Source organism: Tamandua tetradactyla, chromosome 5 (assembly GCF_023851605.1).
Source record: "Tamandua tetradactyla isolate mTamTet1 chromosome 5, mTamTet1.pri, whole genome shotgun sequence".
Lineage (NCBI taxonomy): Eukaryota > Metazoa > Chordata > Mammalia > Pilosa > Myrmecophagidae > Tamandua > Tamandua tetradactyla.
Window position 1 is genome coordinate 24,398,135 of NC_135331.1, and position 13,261 is coordinate 24,411,395.

Here is a 13,261-nt window from a genome sequence, read left to right on the forward strand (position 1 = left end):
GTGCCCCAAGATGGAGGAGAAGATAAATTCCCCTGAACTCCCTTCACAAGGAAAACACTATGTGTACGTTTGAAAATAGAACATCCCCATGCTTATAGATCTTTTTTTTTCCAGGTGTGAACGGAACTGTACAATCTATATATTTATAGAAAAACTAGTTATTTTTAATGATTTATGCATAAAATAAAAATAAATTTTATGATACAATTTGATAGACTACTCCATACAAAATTTTACTCACATACAATGTATGCCATTTTGTGCTACACAAAAAGTCTATTCCTATATACAAGTTCATAAAAGGCAAATATGTTAATGAAGCAAGTCAGGGACCATTCATGGTTGTGGCTAAATCACTCGATTCAGTAAAAAAAAAAGAGATTGTAAATATATGAAGCACTGATTTCCTCTTTTCCCTCCAAAATGTATTTAGTATAATCTGGTTAAAAAGAATCTTATGATATGCTATAATAAAAGGGGAAAGGCTGATGCCTAAAAATGGCATTTTAATCATCTGTTCCTGAACTCATTCAGTGTAGAGAATCACATAACTACCTTAGCAGAGAATTTATTTCAGAAATTGTACTAGGAAAAAGTAACTGTTATCATTTTGAAAATCCTAAAAGAAAACTTTCTCAGGCAATTCCAGCCCTGAAGCTGGCACTCCTTAGCTTAATAATAACCCAACATCCAGAAGCATGAGCCTCAGGACCCAGACACCTTAAGACCCATAAGCGTGTCTCCAAATAGAGTGAACCCTTTACTTAAGACTTTAGTAAGTATCTACAAGGTTATATGTAAGTGGGAATTCACATATAAACTTTGCACAAAAAAAGCCCTTGCTTTACAAAACAATTTCAAAAAAAAAAAGCAATATAAAGAATGTATTTTTTACAACTGCTACATGCTTTGAGGTCACCCTCCTGCAGTTTCCAAAGCTCCCCATCTCTCTCATTCTGAGGCTTCCACCTCAGCAAAGGACTGTGAGTGAGGCCATGTTGGACACAGCACTTGTATCTACATGGGGGAGCCCAGTGCAAAGAGTCAGCAGGGGACACGGCCTATGACAACTGCGTGTCCAGACAACACCCATAAAGCCTACCCTGAAATCTTCTTTTAAAATAACTTTAAGGGATAGACACACAAACAAAAGACAATAGGGCCAATAACAAAATTATATAAAGAAGTTTCTGCAATTACAAAGAGTCAAAAAAAAAGGTTCACATGCACCTTATAAGAATATGGGCTGACTAACCTTTTTTCAAATGGAAAATAACTTAAAACTAGAATTTATTACTTTTCAGGCCTCATTCTGGTTGTAAAGACCCTATCAAAAAAATACTCATCTTCCAATAAGAACCTGACCCCCAGAAATCATCTCACTAGATTTATCATGAATTCAAGGATGGCTGTTTCCCTTGGTGTGGCACCATCACTTATCTGCTAGAGGATTCTGGAACAGAAATAAACAAAACAGGCTACTGCAGAAACACAAATAACAAGAATAGTCTTGCAAAAAACTTCTCACAAAGGCATTTTAAAACACTATTTGTAACTACAAGGTATTCAAGCTGGAAGAGGGTAAGAAAACATGGGTTTTTTTATATACTTAATATGCCTAAAGCTCTGAAATTAATTGTATAATGACATTGTAAACTGTTCATTTTCTTAACAAACTGAAACTTAAAGCAGAATGATTTTCTGTCTTCCTTTTTATTTGTAATTTGAGGATGACTTTTAATCTTCAAAACTTTTGCATTTTCACCTTCTTGAACTGAAGTTGATACTATACACCATTTTCTGATTTTTTCCTTCATTATTTAGAATCTTGGCCTTCACAGCACAGATTTCATCTTGCTGGTCTTTTGATCAACGGCTCCAGCTCAGCCAGGTCAGCCTCTAAGGGCTCCATGGCACAGTCTGTGATACTGAGGGAAAAGAACATTAGGGGCTCTGAAATGTATCTCTTTTTCATATTTGGTTCTTAATTAAGCCACTGAAAGATCACATGAAAAAAGTTACTTGTTTCATTCCAATAAAAAGACAGAAATATAAAAGTATTACAATTCTGATATAAAGGGTAAACTTGGTTTTTCATAGCCCTGCCATAACTTAACAGCAAACATGAAATTTATAAAAAGGAGACTAATATTTCTCAAATGATAGACTCAAAGTGCTTCTATTATCTGCCTAAAACATAGCACCTCTGGGATGGCAGGGAGGGGGCTGCCAGGTCCCATCAACTCCAAGAGCACCCACCAGGGCAGGGAAGTGGGCTCGGACACCCAGGGGAGGGAAACGGCAAAGGAAAGGTCTCCTTGCTCAGCGACTCTTTGTCAGGGCAGTGGGGACAGAAGGACCATTGGCTAAACACTGGAAAACGTCTAGAATATACTTGGGACAGCTAAAGTAAAATTACCCTTTCCCTGTAGGTTTTTAAGCATATAAAGTATAAAACAAAGAAGAGCAATGTTTTCAAATCATACTTCCAAGAGGCAATCAGATTTCTAAGAAGAAATTCCTAGGATGATGCTTTTCAATGACGTACATCAAAATGTAAGATGTGTCAATCATTAACACACTAGAAGAGGCACCAAAAAGCTCTGCTGATTTTTTGACTTCTTTCATTTTGTACATTTTAAATTTCAAAGGATTGAAAAAAAAAGCAGAAGAATAATACGAAGCAGAATCTCATAATGATGCAGATTTTTATTATATGGATTTAGACATATAATTTGGTCAAATAATATTTTCTAGGAAAAAAGCACCATTGATATAATTACATTTATCCAAGAGTCACTGATAATAAATACGGAATATCAAAATACTACTCTAAAATAAATCTCCCTTTTTAGTGTCTATGATTTTTTTTACAGTGAACAATTTTAAATGGTTTCATCAGCCTTTTCTTTAGAGTAAAAAGTTTAGTTTTCAAACTGTAAACAGTTACAAGACTCTGGGGATTTTGAAAATGTATATGAGAAAGTGATATCCAAACTGCAAAGTTCCCTGCTTTTTTTAATATCAAAATCTATTTTTTGTAGGAACATTAACTCAAAAATCTCTGATTTCTACTAAGAAACGTGCAATATAATGTGTAATATAAACAATGATAACATCTTTTCCTTTGGGGGAGTGGTAAGAAGAGGAGGGTTGAAAGAGAATGGCTTTTGGGGACCTCCTTGCTCCAGAGCTGGTAGGCTCCTGGGGGCCACTACCCCTCCCTGCCCCACCCCTTCTACAGGTCCACCCCTGGCCCACCCCATCCCCCCATCTCTGCTCTTTCTGCAGTACCTGTGGCCCCGCCCCCACCATCTGCAGGCCCGCCCCTGGCCCTGCCCCCATCCTCTGCAGGCCCGCCCCTGGCCCCGCCCCACCCACCTCTGTTCCTTCTGCAGCGCCTCCCTGCCTCCCCCCCTCCCCCGCGCTGCCCATCTCTGCTCCTTCTGGCAGCATCTCCCTGGCCCCGCCCCCACCCTCTGAAGGCCTGCCCCTGGCCCCTCCCACCTTTGCTCTTTCTGCTGGGCCTCCACATGCTGCTTGTTCTCGTTGTGCTGTAGCTGCAGCTTGTTGGCGTCCACGTCCTCCTGGATGTAGTCCATGACCTTCCCCAGGGACAGTGCGCTCTTGCACAGGGTCTGGATGGACACGCGGAGCTTCTCTATCTCCTTGGACACGATGTCCTTCTCCTTCTTCCATGCCAACTCAAAGACAAGCAATCTCTCCTAGAACCAGTGGGAAATGAGAGCTATCCTCAGTCCTGGGGCGAGCCCCAGGGGTCCGCTAGGACACACCACATGAGCCTGTCCACTCCTGACAGTGTGAGCACGTGGGCATCCTTCCCTGCTCAGAGCGGACAGTGGTGTGTGGTCAGTGACCTAGAAGTTCAGGCTGACCAGAAACTTACTGACCAGACCCCTGGGGCTGTTACAGACGGGTGGGGAGCTGACCTGAAAACACCCTCCATAGATTGGTCACTGTTCCAGGATGGCAAATGACTGAATCCAAGCTCCAGGGAGAAGGGAGGGCAGCTAGTGAGGGGAGGACAGGCAGAGGCAGCATTGACAGGAGAGCAGGAGCCCTAGGCTGGAGGGGATGGGCAGGAGAGGACAGGCTGGGGGGTTAGGTCTCAGGCAGCAGCACACAGTGGGGGTGGAGGGGATAGCTGTGGGGGGTGGGGGTGAGGCTCAGAAAGCAACAGGTGGGGAGAACCTGCATGGGAGGACCGAGAGCTGGTTGGAGAACTTGACTTGTTTTTGATCAAGACTGCCTAGACTTTTTGAGAAGCAATGCAAGAACTTTCTTCCTATGAGGATTTCCTTGCAGACATCTCTGAATTTCAAAAATCGGTGGAAGTTGATAAGAATGAATAAGCAGCTGGGCATGGGAATGCCTTCTCTGGACACCTCCACCCAATCTAGATGGGCTAAAGTGCCCCTGATTTACAACTGAGAGTGCGAGTTGAATGCACTAAGTTGTTATTCATTAATGATTAAATTAATGAATTAATTAAAATCATTAATTATCATTCATTAATAATCATTCATTATTATTTCTGAACTTGTTAGGAGTCAATATATTTTGAACACAGTAAGTTACAGACAGATTGGAGGCCCCAGGATGGGGGGATGCTGTGACTGGGTCCCCTCCTCCACACAGGCTCTCCTTAAACATGTGCCAGAGGAAAGAATGCACAGAATAAAGCCAGCTCCCCTCTTACAGGCTCTCCTGTCCTTGCCAGTTTCCACAGGGAAAGCCTCAGCACAGTGCCTGGGTGGGGAAAATGCCAACTAAATGGGCTAAAACTAAAGGGAGTTTTAAGATTTCTTTGTAATTCTTACCAATGCACTTGAATCTACAATCCTCTCAAAATAAAAAGTTTAATGTAAAAAACAAGTAATGGCTATAAAAATGCTTTTTAGGTAAAATGTTAAACTACTAAAATGAATTTCAATACAACAGTAAGCCACTTCCCAAGACCTCTGTCATCACAGTTCATGAACAGATGAGTAAATCTCTCACTGAGGAATTTAAAATTTAATTAAAACCCATTCTTAATGATTACTGAGCAAATGCTATGCATATCCTCTCATGTAAACCGGTTCAGGAACAGAACTTAGGGAGGAGATTAATGTGCACAGATGGTGTGTTACCACGTGGAAAAAATCAGAGGTCATCAGGTCTAACTCTCCCATATTTTTTATCATGTTGAAACTCCTTCTTATTTATCACAAAATGAACCAGAAATTGGAACATTCATCTTATAGATGGTGAACTTATTTTTAAGAGATTATGAATTTAAAACAATTAGTTGAATTATTGCCATCAGAAGAAACTTTTATTCTTACACTAAAGGCCCTGTAATGCACTACTGCAAAACACTCAAAATCTGCCATTTAAAAAACTTTCACTTAATTAAAAGGGCAGGGGTGGGGATGGGTAAGTTCAGGATTGATTATTTGCTTTAAAAAGCACACCCCTGGGCTGACAGGCTGAGTTACACAGAGCCCAGGAAGCTACATCAGCAACTTTGCAGAGAAACACGGCCATTATAAAACTCATGTTTTATAGACTTTTCATATGTGTAGTAAAAGTTGAGAATCTACTACCACATACACCACACAGAAATTAGCTATATGAAATAGGCATAATATTTGGAAACAGAAGAGAAAAATAAATAAATAAGTATGTACATCTCATTTCGAGAAGTGCTACCCAGAACCCCTAAGAGGTGGGCGGGCTCCTGTGGCTCTTACAGCTCTGCAGCCCACCCCAGCCCAATGCACCCCCTCCTCACTCCAGGGCTGTGGGGACCTGGCTCGGCCCTCCAAGAAGCTTGTCCACAGAGGAAATGAGCCGTGGGTGCCGGTGCAGAGTGAATCTGGGGGCGCCAGCTGTGACTGTAAATGCGTCTGCGTTCAGGAGCACCGGCCGTGACCACACTTCCCCAGCACTGAGGGGCCAGCTCCCTACAGCTCAGGTGTGCCCTTCTTGTATGCTCTGCGCATCCTTTAGATGGACCTTGGGCTGCGGGCTGCAACAGATCTGTGTGGTGCCATCACCCACTGGCAAGCTCCTATATCCAGCTTCAGGTAGCCACGTTCTCTTATTAAAAATAATTTCTCTTTTTCAGAACCTACAACCTCCAGCTGGGTCCCTGGTCCAGATAAGTCCTGAAACCTAGAGGGCCCAGCCTCTCCAGAACATCAGATATTCCATCTCCCTACCCCATATTAGTGACAGACCCTTCCAATATCAAAAATTTAGAATGGCCATAGCCCAAATACCCCTAAAGAGAGGGATGGAAAGATCAAAGGTGATAGTGGAGTTATACATAGAAGATAGGACTTAACGAATGAATGTGAATGCTGAATCACTAAAATGATATCTCCTTTAGTTTCTAGTATTTTAGAGCAGCTAGAAGTAAAAATCTAAAATTGTGGAATTGTAACCCATGCCAAACTCTGAAATATGTTCTACAACTAATTGTGCTGCTGTGCTTTGAAATTTATAGCTTTTTTTGTATATATGTTATTTTTCACAAAAAAAAGGAGGAAGAAAAGTCTACCATGATGATAAAAAAATATTTGAGCACTCTAGCCTCCTATATTCTGGAGCAGCTAGAAAAAAAAATATGAGAAGATCATATCGTAGCTGATGACAAACCCTGGGATCTGTCTTGTAACCACTTATTGAAGAGTGCTTTAAAAAACATTGCTTTTTTATTTTTTTGCTTTGCATATAAGTTGTTCTATACAATAAAAAAAGTTAAAAAATTTTTCTCTTTCTTCTTGATACATTCCCTGCCCCCATTTCCATTTAAAAACAAAAATATCCACAGCCATGACCTCAAATTCTTTCTTCACTCAAAGACTTGAGATTTTGAGCTGAGAGAACATTCCCTCCACACCCACACCTGACTGCCTGGCTGTGGTGTTCTCTAGATCTCACACCTGGACAGTGGCGGCCTGCCTGCGTGTCACAGGCATGGCCGACCCCGCCGTTCCCCCGACCTGGCTGCCTTCCCCACCCCATGGGCTGGGGACTGTGCAATCAGCTGCTTTCGCAGGAAGGGTTCTAGCCAAAGTAATTCATCCTTGGCTCAGGTGCACAAGGTTTAGAAAAGGATTCCAAGGGCATACTTTGAGGACTTAATGCTATTAATGTTGCACCACACACACCGTCCCCAGAAATGTGGGTGTTTGTGTTTCTAGTGGTTTTTAAATGTACAAGTACTTATTATATATAGGTTATATACGCATAAAAATTATTAATTTAAGAAATTTTATGTTTATTGAAATTTCAGTTTCAATAAACCCTTCAGGAGAAGAAAGGACCTGTGCCAGTTTGAGTCTAGAAAAGCCACGTCCTTTAATGCTCATTCAATGCTGCTGACTGGGAGCTTTTCAACTGTTCTCTTGCAGAAGGACCCACAGAGTTGTGGGTAGGAAATTTGATTAGATGGGTTCCATGAAGATGTGTCTCCACACACTCAAGGTGGGATTGCTCAATGGAGCCCTTTAAGAAGGATCCATTTTGGAAAAGAGGGACAAGAACCACAAGAGCCCACGCAGCTAGAGACCTTTGGAGATGAAAAAGGAAAACGCCCTTGGGGGAGATTCATGAAACAAGTAGCTTGGAGAGAAAGCAGCAGACGTTGCCATGTTGCCCATGTGCCTTTCCAGTTAAGAGAGAAACCCTGAACTTCATAGCCTTTCTTGAGCAAAGGTAACCTCTTGTTGGTGCCTTAATTTGGACGTTTTTATAGACTTGCTTTAATTGGGACATTTGCATGGCCTTAGAACTATAAACTTGCAACTTAATAAATTCCCCCTCCTAAAATCTGCTCCATTTCTGGTGTATCACATTCTTGCCATTAGCAAACTAGAATGGTACCATTATTAAAATAATGTCAGAAAAGCATCAGGGTACTGCCTGAGGTCTCAGAAGCAGGATTTGGGGTGCATGGGGGGCTGCCACCACTTGGGGGTGTCTGTCTCCTGGCCCCCAGCCACCATGCATGGACTGGACATAAAAACACTCCTGAGAGCCTTACCCTACTTTAAGCAAACACAATAAACAAAAGCCTGAGTAACTGGGTAGGGTGGGGGGAGGTAACGAATTAAAGAGTGAATATTTGTTTGAAATAATGCTCTCTCCCAGGGTCTCAGGAACTGAATAATACACAACTTGTCAGAAGTTCCTTTCCTCCATAGGCTGAGGGACACCTGTCTTCCAGTTCACTATAACACCTTTTGGGTCCTGCTCCTCCAGAAACAGTCCATCCCCAGGTTCTCAGAAAACCACATTGTTATCTCTGATGAGGGTCAAATGGGATCCCTAGTCCTGCCCAGCAAAACAGTCTGACATCAATGCTGGGGCACATGCAGAAAAGCCCAGGTAAGTCAGTTTGTTCATTCACTTGACACTGTACTCAGCACTAGACCGAGAAAGAAGACAGGGTCAGTGTCCTGCGCGACTTGGCCCTTAAGTGTCCCCGCACTTGGGGGATGCCGTGTCTGAGGCATGTGCCCTCCTGTCTGGTGCACACGTGCATCTTGTCACTTCACTGCAGAACAGTTATATCCAGCTGCCCTGCTTCTGGGCTGGTTTTGGTCTGGGCTATTAGGGCAGGGTACCTGCAATCACCTCGTAGACCTCCCAGGGCACATGGTACGGCACAGGGCATGCAAGGAGACGCACCTGGTAGGCCTGGGGTCTGTGCATCTTCAACTCGGAGGCATCGTCATGAGCCAAAGTTTCCCAAAACGGCTGCACCAAGGAACTTCAAAGGTTCTGCTGTGAACCAAGACTGTGTTTCCAGGCACAGAAAGGAAACTTCAGCTCTCCTCTGCTGTCACTTCCTCCAGCTGATAACTGTAGCTGGTTCAAGTGCAGTAGACAGAGATCACTTCACCAGTGTGACAGGTGACTCCTTTTTGTGAGTGTCCTCAGGAAACCAAACCAGAGCAGTCAGACTCAAGGGAGCTTGGGGGAAAGGTTTTAAGTCCTCAGATAAGGCATTCCAGGAGCCATCCAATTCTCTGCCCTTGCTTTCTGACAGCAGCACTCACATTTAAGCATCAACTCACACTTCTTTAGGGAAATCAGTTATTGACAGGCTGTCATCTCATTTTCTGACATCATCTATTCCTGTGATCTCTTAACAACAATATACTTGTTATTTATACTTTTTTCAGGAGTTCAAAGATAAAAAGGTGTGTACGGGCAGTTCTTTTGACCTTCAGCTAGGACTCTCTCTCCCTGGGGAAACTGAGGTGCTCAGGGTGAGGCTGGGCCTGTGAGAAGCTCCGGGCTCGGCATCGGGAGCACGGGGCCAGGGATGTGATTCTCGCTCCAGGTGCAGCCAGCTGGGCACGTGGCCCCTCCCCAGGGCCAAGAGAAGATGCTCTCGATGGCAGAGCCTATTGGTTTCCCACTGGTTCAGAAGAAACTTCAAGATCTGCCCCAACTCCACTGCTTCCTGCTCAGGCCTAGCCGTGAGGATGCTGCCTGGGCCAGAGGAGACAGGACACCAGGTGTCCAGGGGCTTGACATGAGCAGCCCCTGAGTGCAGGAACCCATGGAGCCAGGTAGGCAGCTCCCCCACCTCACTCCTCCAGGGTCACAGGGCAGCCCATTCCCCGCTGTCCGGACCCTATCTGGAGACTGAGTTAATGGCTTTGGGAAGGGCCCAGGCACCAGCATTTGACAAAACCTCTGGATGAGTCTAAAATACAAACTGCTCTGAGCAAATGTACCTTTAAGTAAATTTTGTTTTTTGTTTTTTTAGCATTTCATACTTTTTTTTTTATAGCTCAGATGCAGCTTCATTCAGTGTTTTAACATAATTACATTACAATTAGGTAGTATTGTGCTGTCCATTTTTGAGTTTTTGTGTCTAGTCCTGTTGCACAGTCTGTATCCCTTCAGCTCCAATTACCCATTATCTTACCCTGTTTCTAACTCCTGATGGTCTCTGTTACCAATGACATATTCCAAGTTTATTCTCGAATGTTGGTTCACATCAGTGGGACCATACAGTATTTGTCCTTTAGTTTTTGGCTAGACTCACTCAGCATAATGTTCTCTAGGTCCATCCATGTTATTACATGCTCCAAAAGTTTATCCTGTCTTAAAGTTGCATAATATTCCATCGTATGTATATACCACAGTTTGTTTAGCCACTCGTCTGTTGATGGACATTTTGGCTATTTCCATCTCTTTGCAATTGTAAATAATGCTGCTATAAACATTGGTGTGTAACTGTCCGTTTGTGTCTTTGCCCTTAAGTCCTTTGAGTACATACCTAGCAATGGTATTGCTGGGTCGTATGGCAATTCTATATTTAGTTTTTTGAGGAACCGCCAAACTGCCTTCAACAGTGGTTGCACCATTTGACATTCCACCAACAGTGGATAAGTGTGCCTCTTTCTCCACATCCTCTCCAGCACTTGTCATTTTCTGTTTTGTGGATAATGGCCATTCTGGTGGGTGTGAGATGATATCTCATTGTGGTTTTGATTTGCATTTCTCTAATGGTCAGGGACATTGAGCATCTCTTCATGTGCCTTTTGGCCATTTGTATTTCCTCTTCTGAGAGGTGTCTGTTCAAGTCTTTTTCCCATTTTTTAATTGGGTTGGCTTTTTGTTGTTGAGTTGAACAATCTCTTTATAAATTCTGGATACTAGATCTTTATTTGATATGTCGTTTCCAAATATTGTCTCCCATTGTGTAGGCTGTCTTTCTACTTTCTTGATGAAGTTCTTTGATGCACAAAAGTGTTTAATTTTGAGGAGCTCCCATTTATTTATTTCTTTCTTCAGTGCTCTTGCTTTAGGTTTAGGTTCCATAAAACTGCCTCCAATGGTAAGTTTCATAAGATATCTCCCTACATTTTCCTCTAACTGTTTTATGGTCTTAGACCTAATGTTTAGATCTTTGATCCATTTTGAGTTAACTTTTGTATAGGGTGTGAGATATGGGTCCTCTTTCATTCTTTTGCATATGGATATCCAGTTCTCTAGGCACCATTTAATGAAGAGACTGTTCTGTCCCAGGTGAGTTGGCTTGACTGCCTTATCAAAGATCAAATGTCCATAGATGAGAGGGTCTATATCTGAGCACTCTATTCGATTCCATTAGTCGATATATCTACCTTTATGCCAATATCATGCTGTTTCGACCACTGAGGCTTCATAATATGCCTTAAAGTCCGGCAGCGTGAGACCTCCAGCTTTGTTTTTTTTCCTCAAGATACTTTTAGCGATTCGGGGCACCCTGCCCTTCCAGATAAATTTGCTTATTGGTTTTTCTATTTCTGAAAAATAAGTTGTTGGGATTTTGATTGGTATTGCGTTGAATCTGTAAATCAATTTAGGTAGGATTGACATCTTAACTATATTTAGTCTTCCAATCCATGAACACGGTATGCCCTTCCATCTATTTAGGTATTCTGTGATTTCTTTAAACAGCTTTTTGTAGTTTTCTTTGTATAGGTTTTTTGTCTCTTTAGTTAAATTTATTCCTAGGTATTTTATTCTTTTAGTTGCAATTGTAAATGGGATTCGTTTCTTGATTTCCCCCTCAGCTTGTTCATTGCTCGTGTATAGAAATGCTACAGATTTTTGAATGTTGATCTTGTAACCTGCTACTTTGCTGTACTCATTCTTTAGCTCTAGTAGTTTTGTTGTGGATTTTTCCGGGTTTTCGACGTATAGTATCATATCATCTGCAAACAGTGATAGTTTTACTTCTTCCTTTCCTATTTTGATGCCTTGTATTTCTTTTTCTTGTCGAATTGCTCTGGCTAGAACCTCCAACACGATGTTGAATAATAGTGGTGATAATGGACATCCTTGTCTTGTTCCTGATCTTAGGGGGAAAGTTTTCAATTTTTCCCCATTGAGGATGATATTAGCTGTGGGTTTTTCATATATTCCCTCTATCATTTTAAGGAAGTTCTCTGTATTCCTATCTTTTGAAGTGTTTTCAACAGGAAAGGATGTTGAATCTTGTCAAATGCCTTCTCTGCATCAATTGAGATGATCATGTGATCTTTCTGCTTTGATTTGTTGATATGGTGTATTACATTAATCGATTTTCTTATGTTGAAACATCCTTGCATACCTGGGATGAATCCTACTTGGTCATGATGTATAATTCTTTTAATGTGTTGTTGGATTCGATTTGCTAGAATTTTGTTGAGCCTTTAAGTAACTTTTAAGGGACACCCAGCTTTAAGGTTCTCTTGCTTTAATGTTTTACAGTCACTTTCCATGTACAGGCAGTGGCCACAAAGGAGTCTATGGCTTAAAATGTACTTGAAAAGTGTTTTTTTCTCTTTTCACTATTGTCTGTGGATATGACTAAATTATTTTGCTTTTAATTTCTCTCTATTTAACTAATCAACTTGCTACTTTAAATCTCTTGTTAAAAAAAAACATCATTTTCTATTGAGCCTTTTGCTACAATCTTTCCTAATCCTTCAGGCTCCTCTTTTATTTTTATCTATTTAATAGCTCAAAAATGCCAGGTAAAGTCACACCCAAATTAAGCATTAATCCTAAAAGGCTGTTAGTTACCTGGACAGTATGAACATAGCTGGATATAAGGTCGGCACATTGTATCTGGATATAAGGAGAAACCTCACACCTATATGGAAAGGTGGCTGGGATACCAGGAGTCTTCAGCAGAAAACAGATTTCACGGAATTGACAATGACTGTAAGGAGCAAGTCAGATTATGGGAAGAGCAAAAGAAAACTCAACTACAGGTCAGTCAAGCCTCACATCCGAGACTTGTCATGACTGCTCCTCCTCCTCTTATTCTGGAAGGTGCTGTCCGGCTGCTGGTGCATCCTGCATGTGGCTTGGCCCAGGACAGCGTCTGTGCCCTTGAACCTGTGCCCTTGCTGTGCCTCTGGCAGGCCAGGGGATCCGGGCGCTGTGCACTGAGGAAACGGGGCAAGGGGCCAGGCCTGGGCAGGTGTCTCCTGTACAGCTGCCACATCCCAGGTACAGCCAGGAGCAACTTCCGGACACAACAGCCTCTTTGATGGATATTTTTAAGACTAACTGGATTATATGAAATAGTACATGATATATCCTGGGATTTTGTTTGTTTAGCATTATTGTGTTTGGAGCTGTATGTAGCCCAGAAAAAAGCATGCTCTTAATCCCATTCCTGTGTGTGCAACCCCACTGTAGCAGGATCTGTTGGTGAGGTTACTTCAGTGAAGGTGGGACCCACTGCATTTAG

General features: G+C 42.1%; 1 protein-coding gene across 4 annotated transcripts in view; it reads right to left on the reverse strand.

The window, feature by feature from the left end:
- Nucleotides 1-310: 310 nt before the first annotated feature.
- LOC143683793 (TRAF3-interacting protein 1-like) overlaps nt 311-13,261 on the reverse strand; it is a 172,973-nt gene continuing 160,022 nt past the window's right edge. For 3 of the 4 annotated variants that reach the window (XM_077160129.1, XM_077160128.1, XM_077160130.1), the window contains 2 exons: nt 3,508-3,725; nt 311-1,928 (listed from right to left, as the gene is read on the reverse strand). In XM_077160129.1, the coding sequence (XP_077016244.1) occupies nt 1,850-1,928; nt 3,508-3,725 (297 nt within the window). In that variant the 3' untranslated portion in view covers nt 311-1,849. The remainder of the gene's footprint in view (nt 1,929-3,507; nt 3,726-13,261) is intronic. The other variant, XR_013175664.1, reaches the window with a different exon arrangement.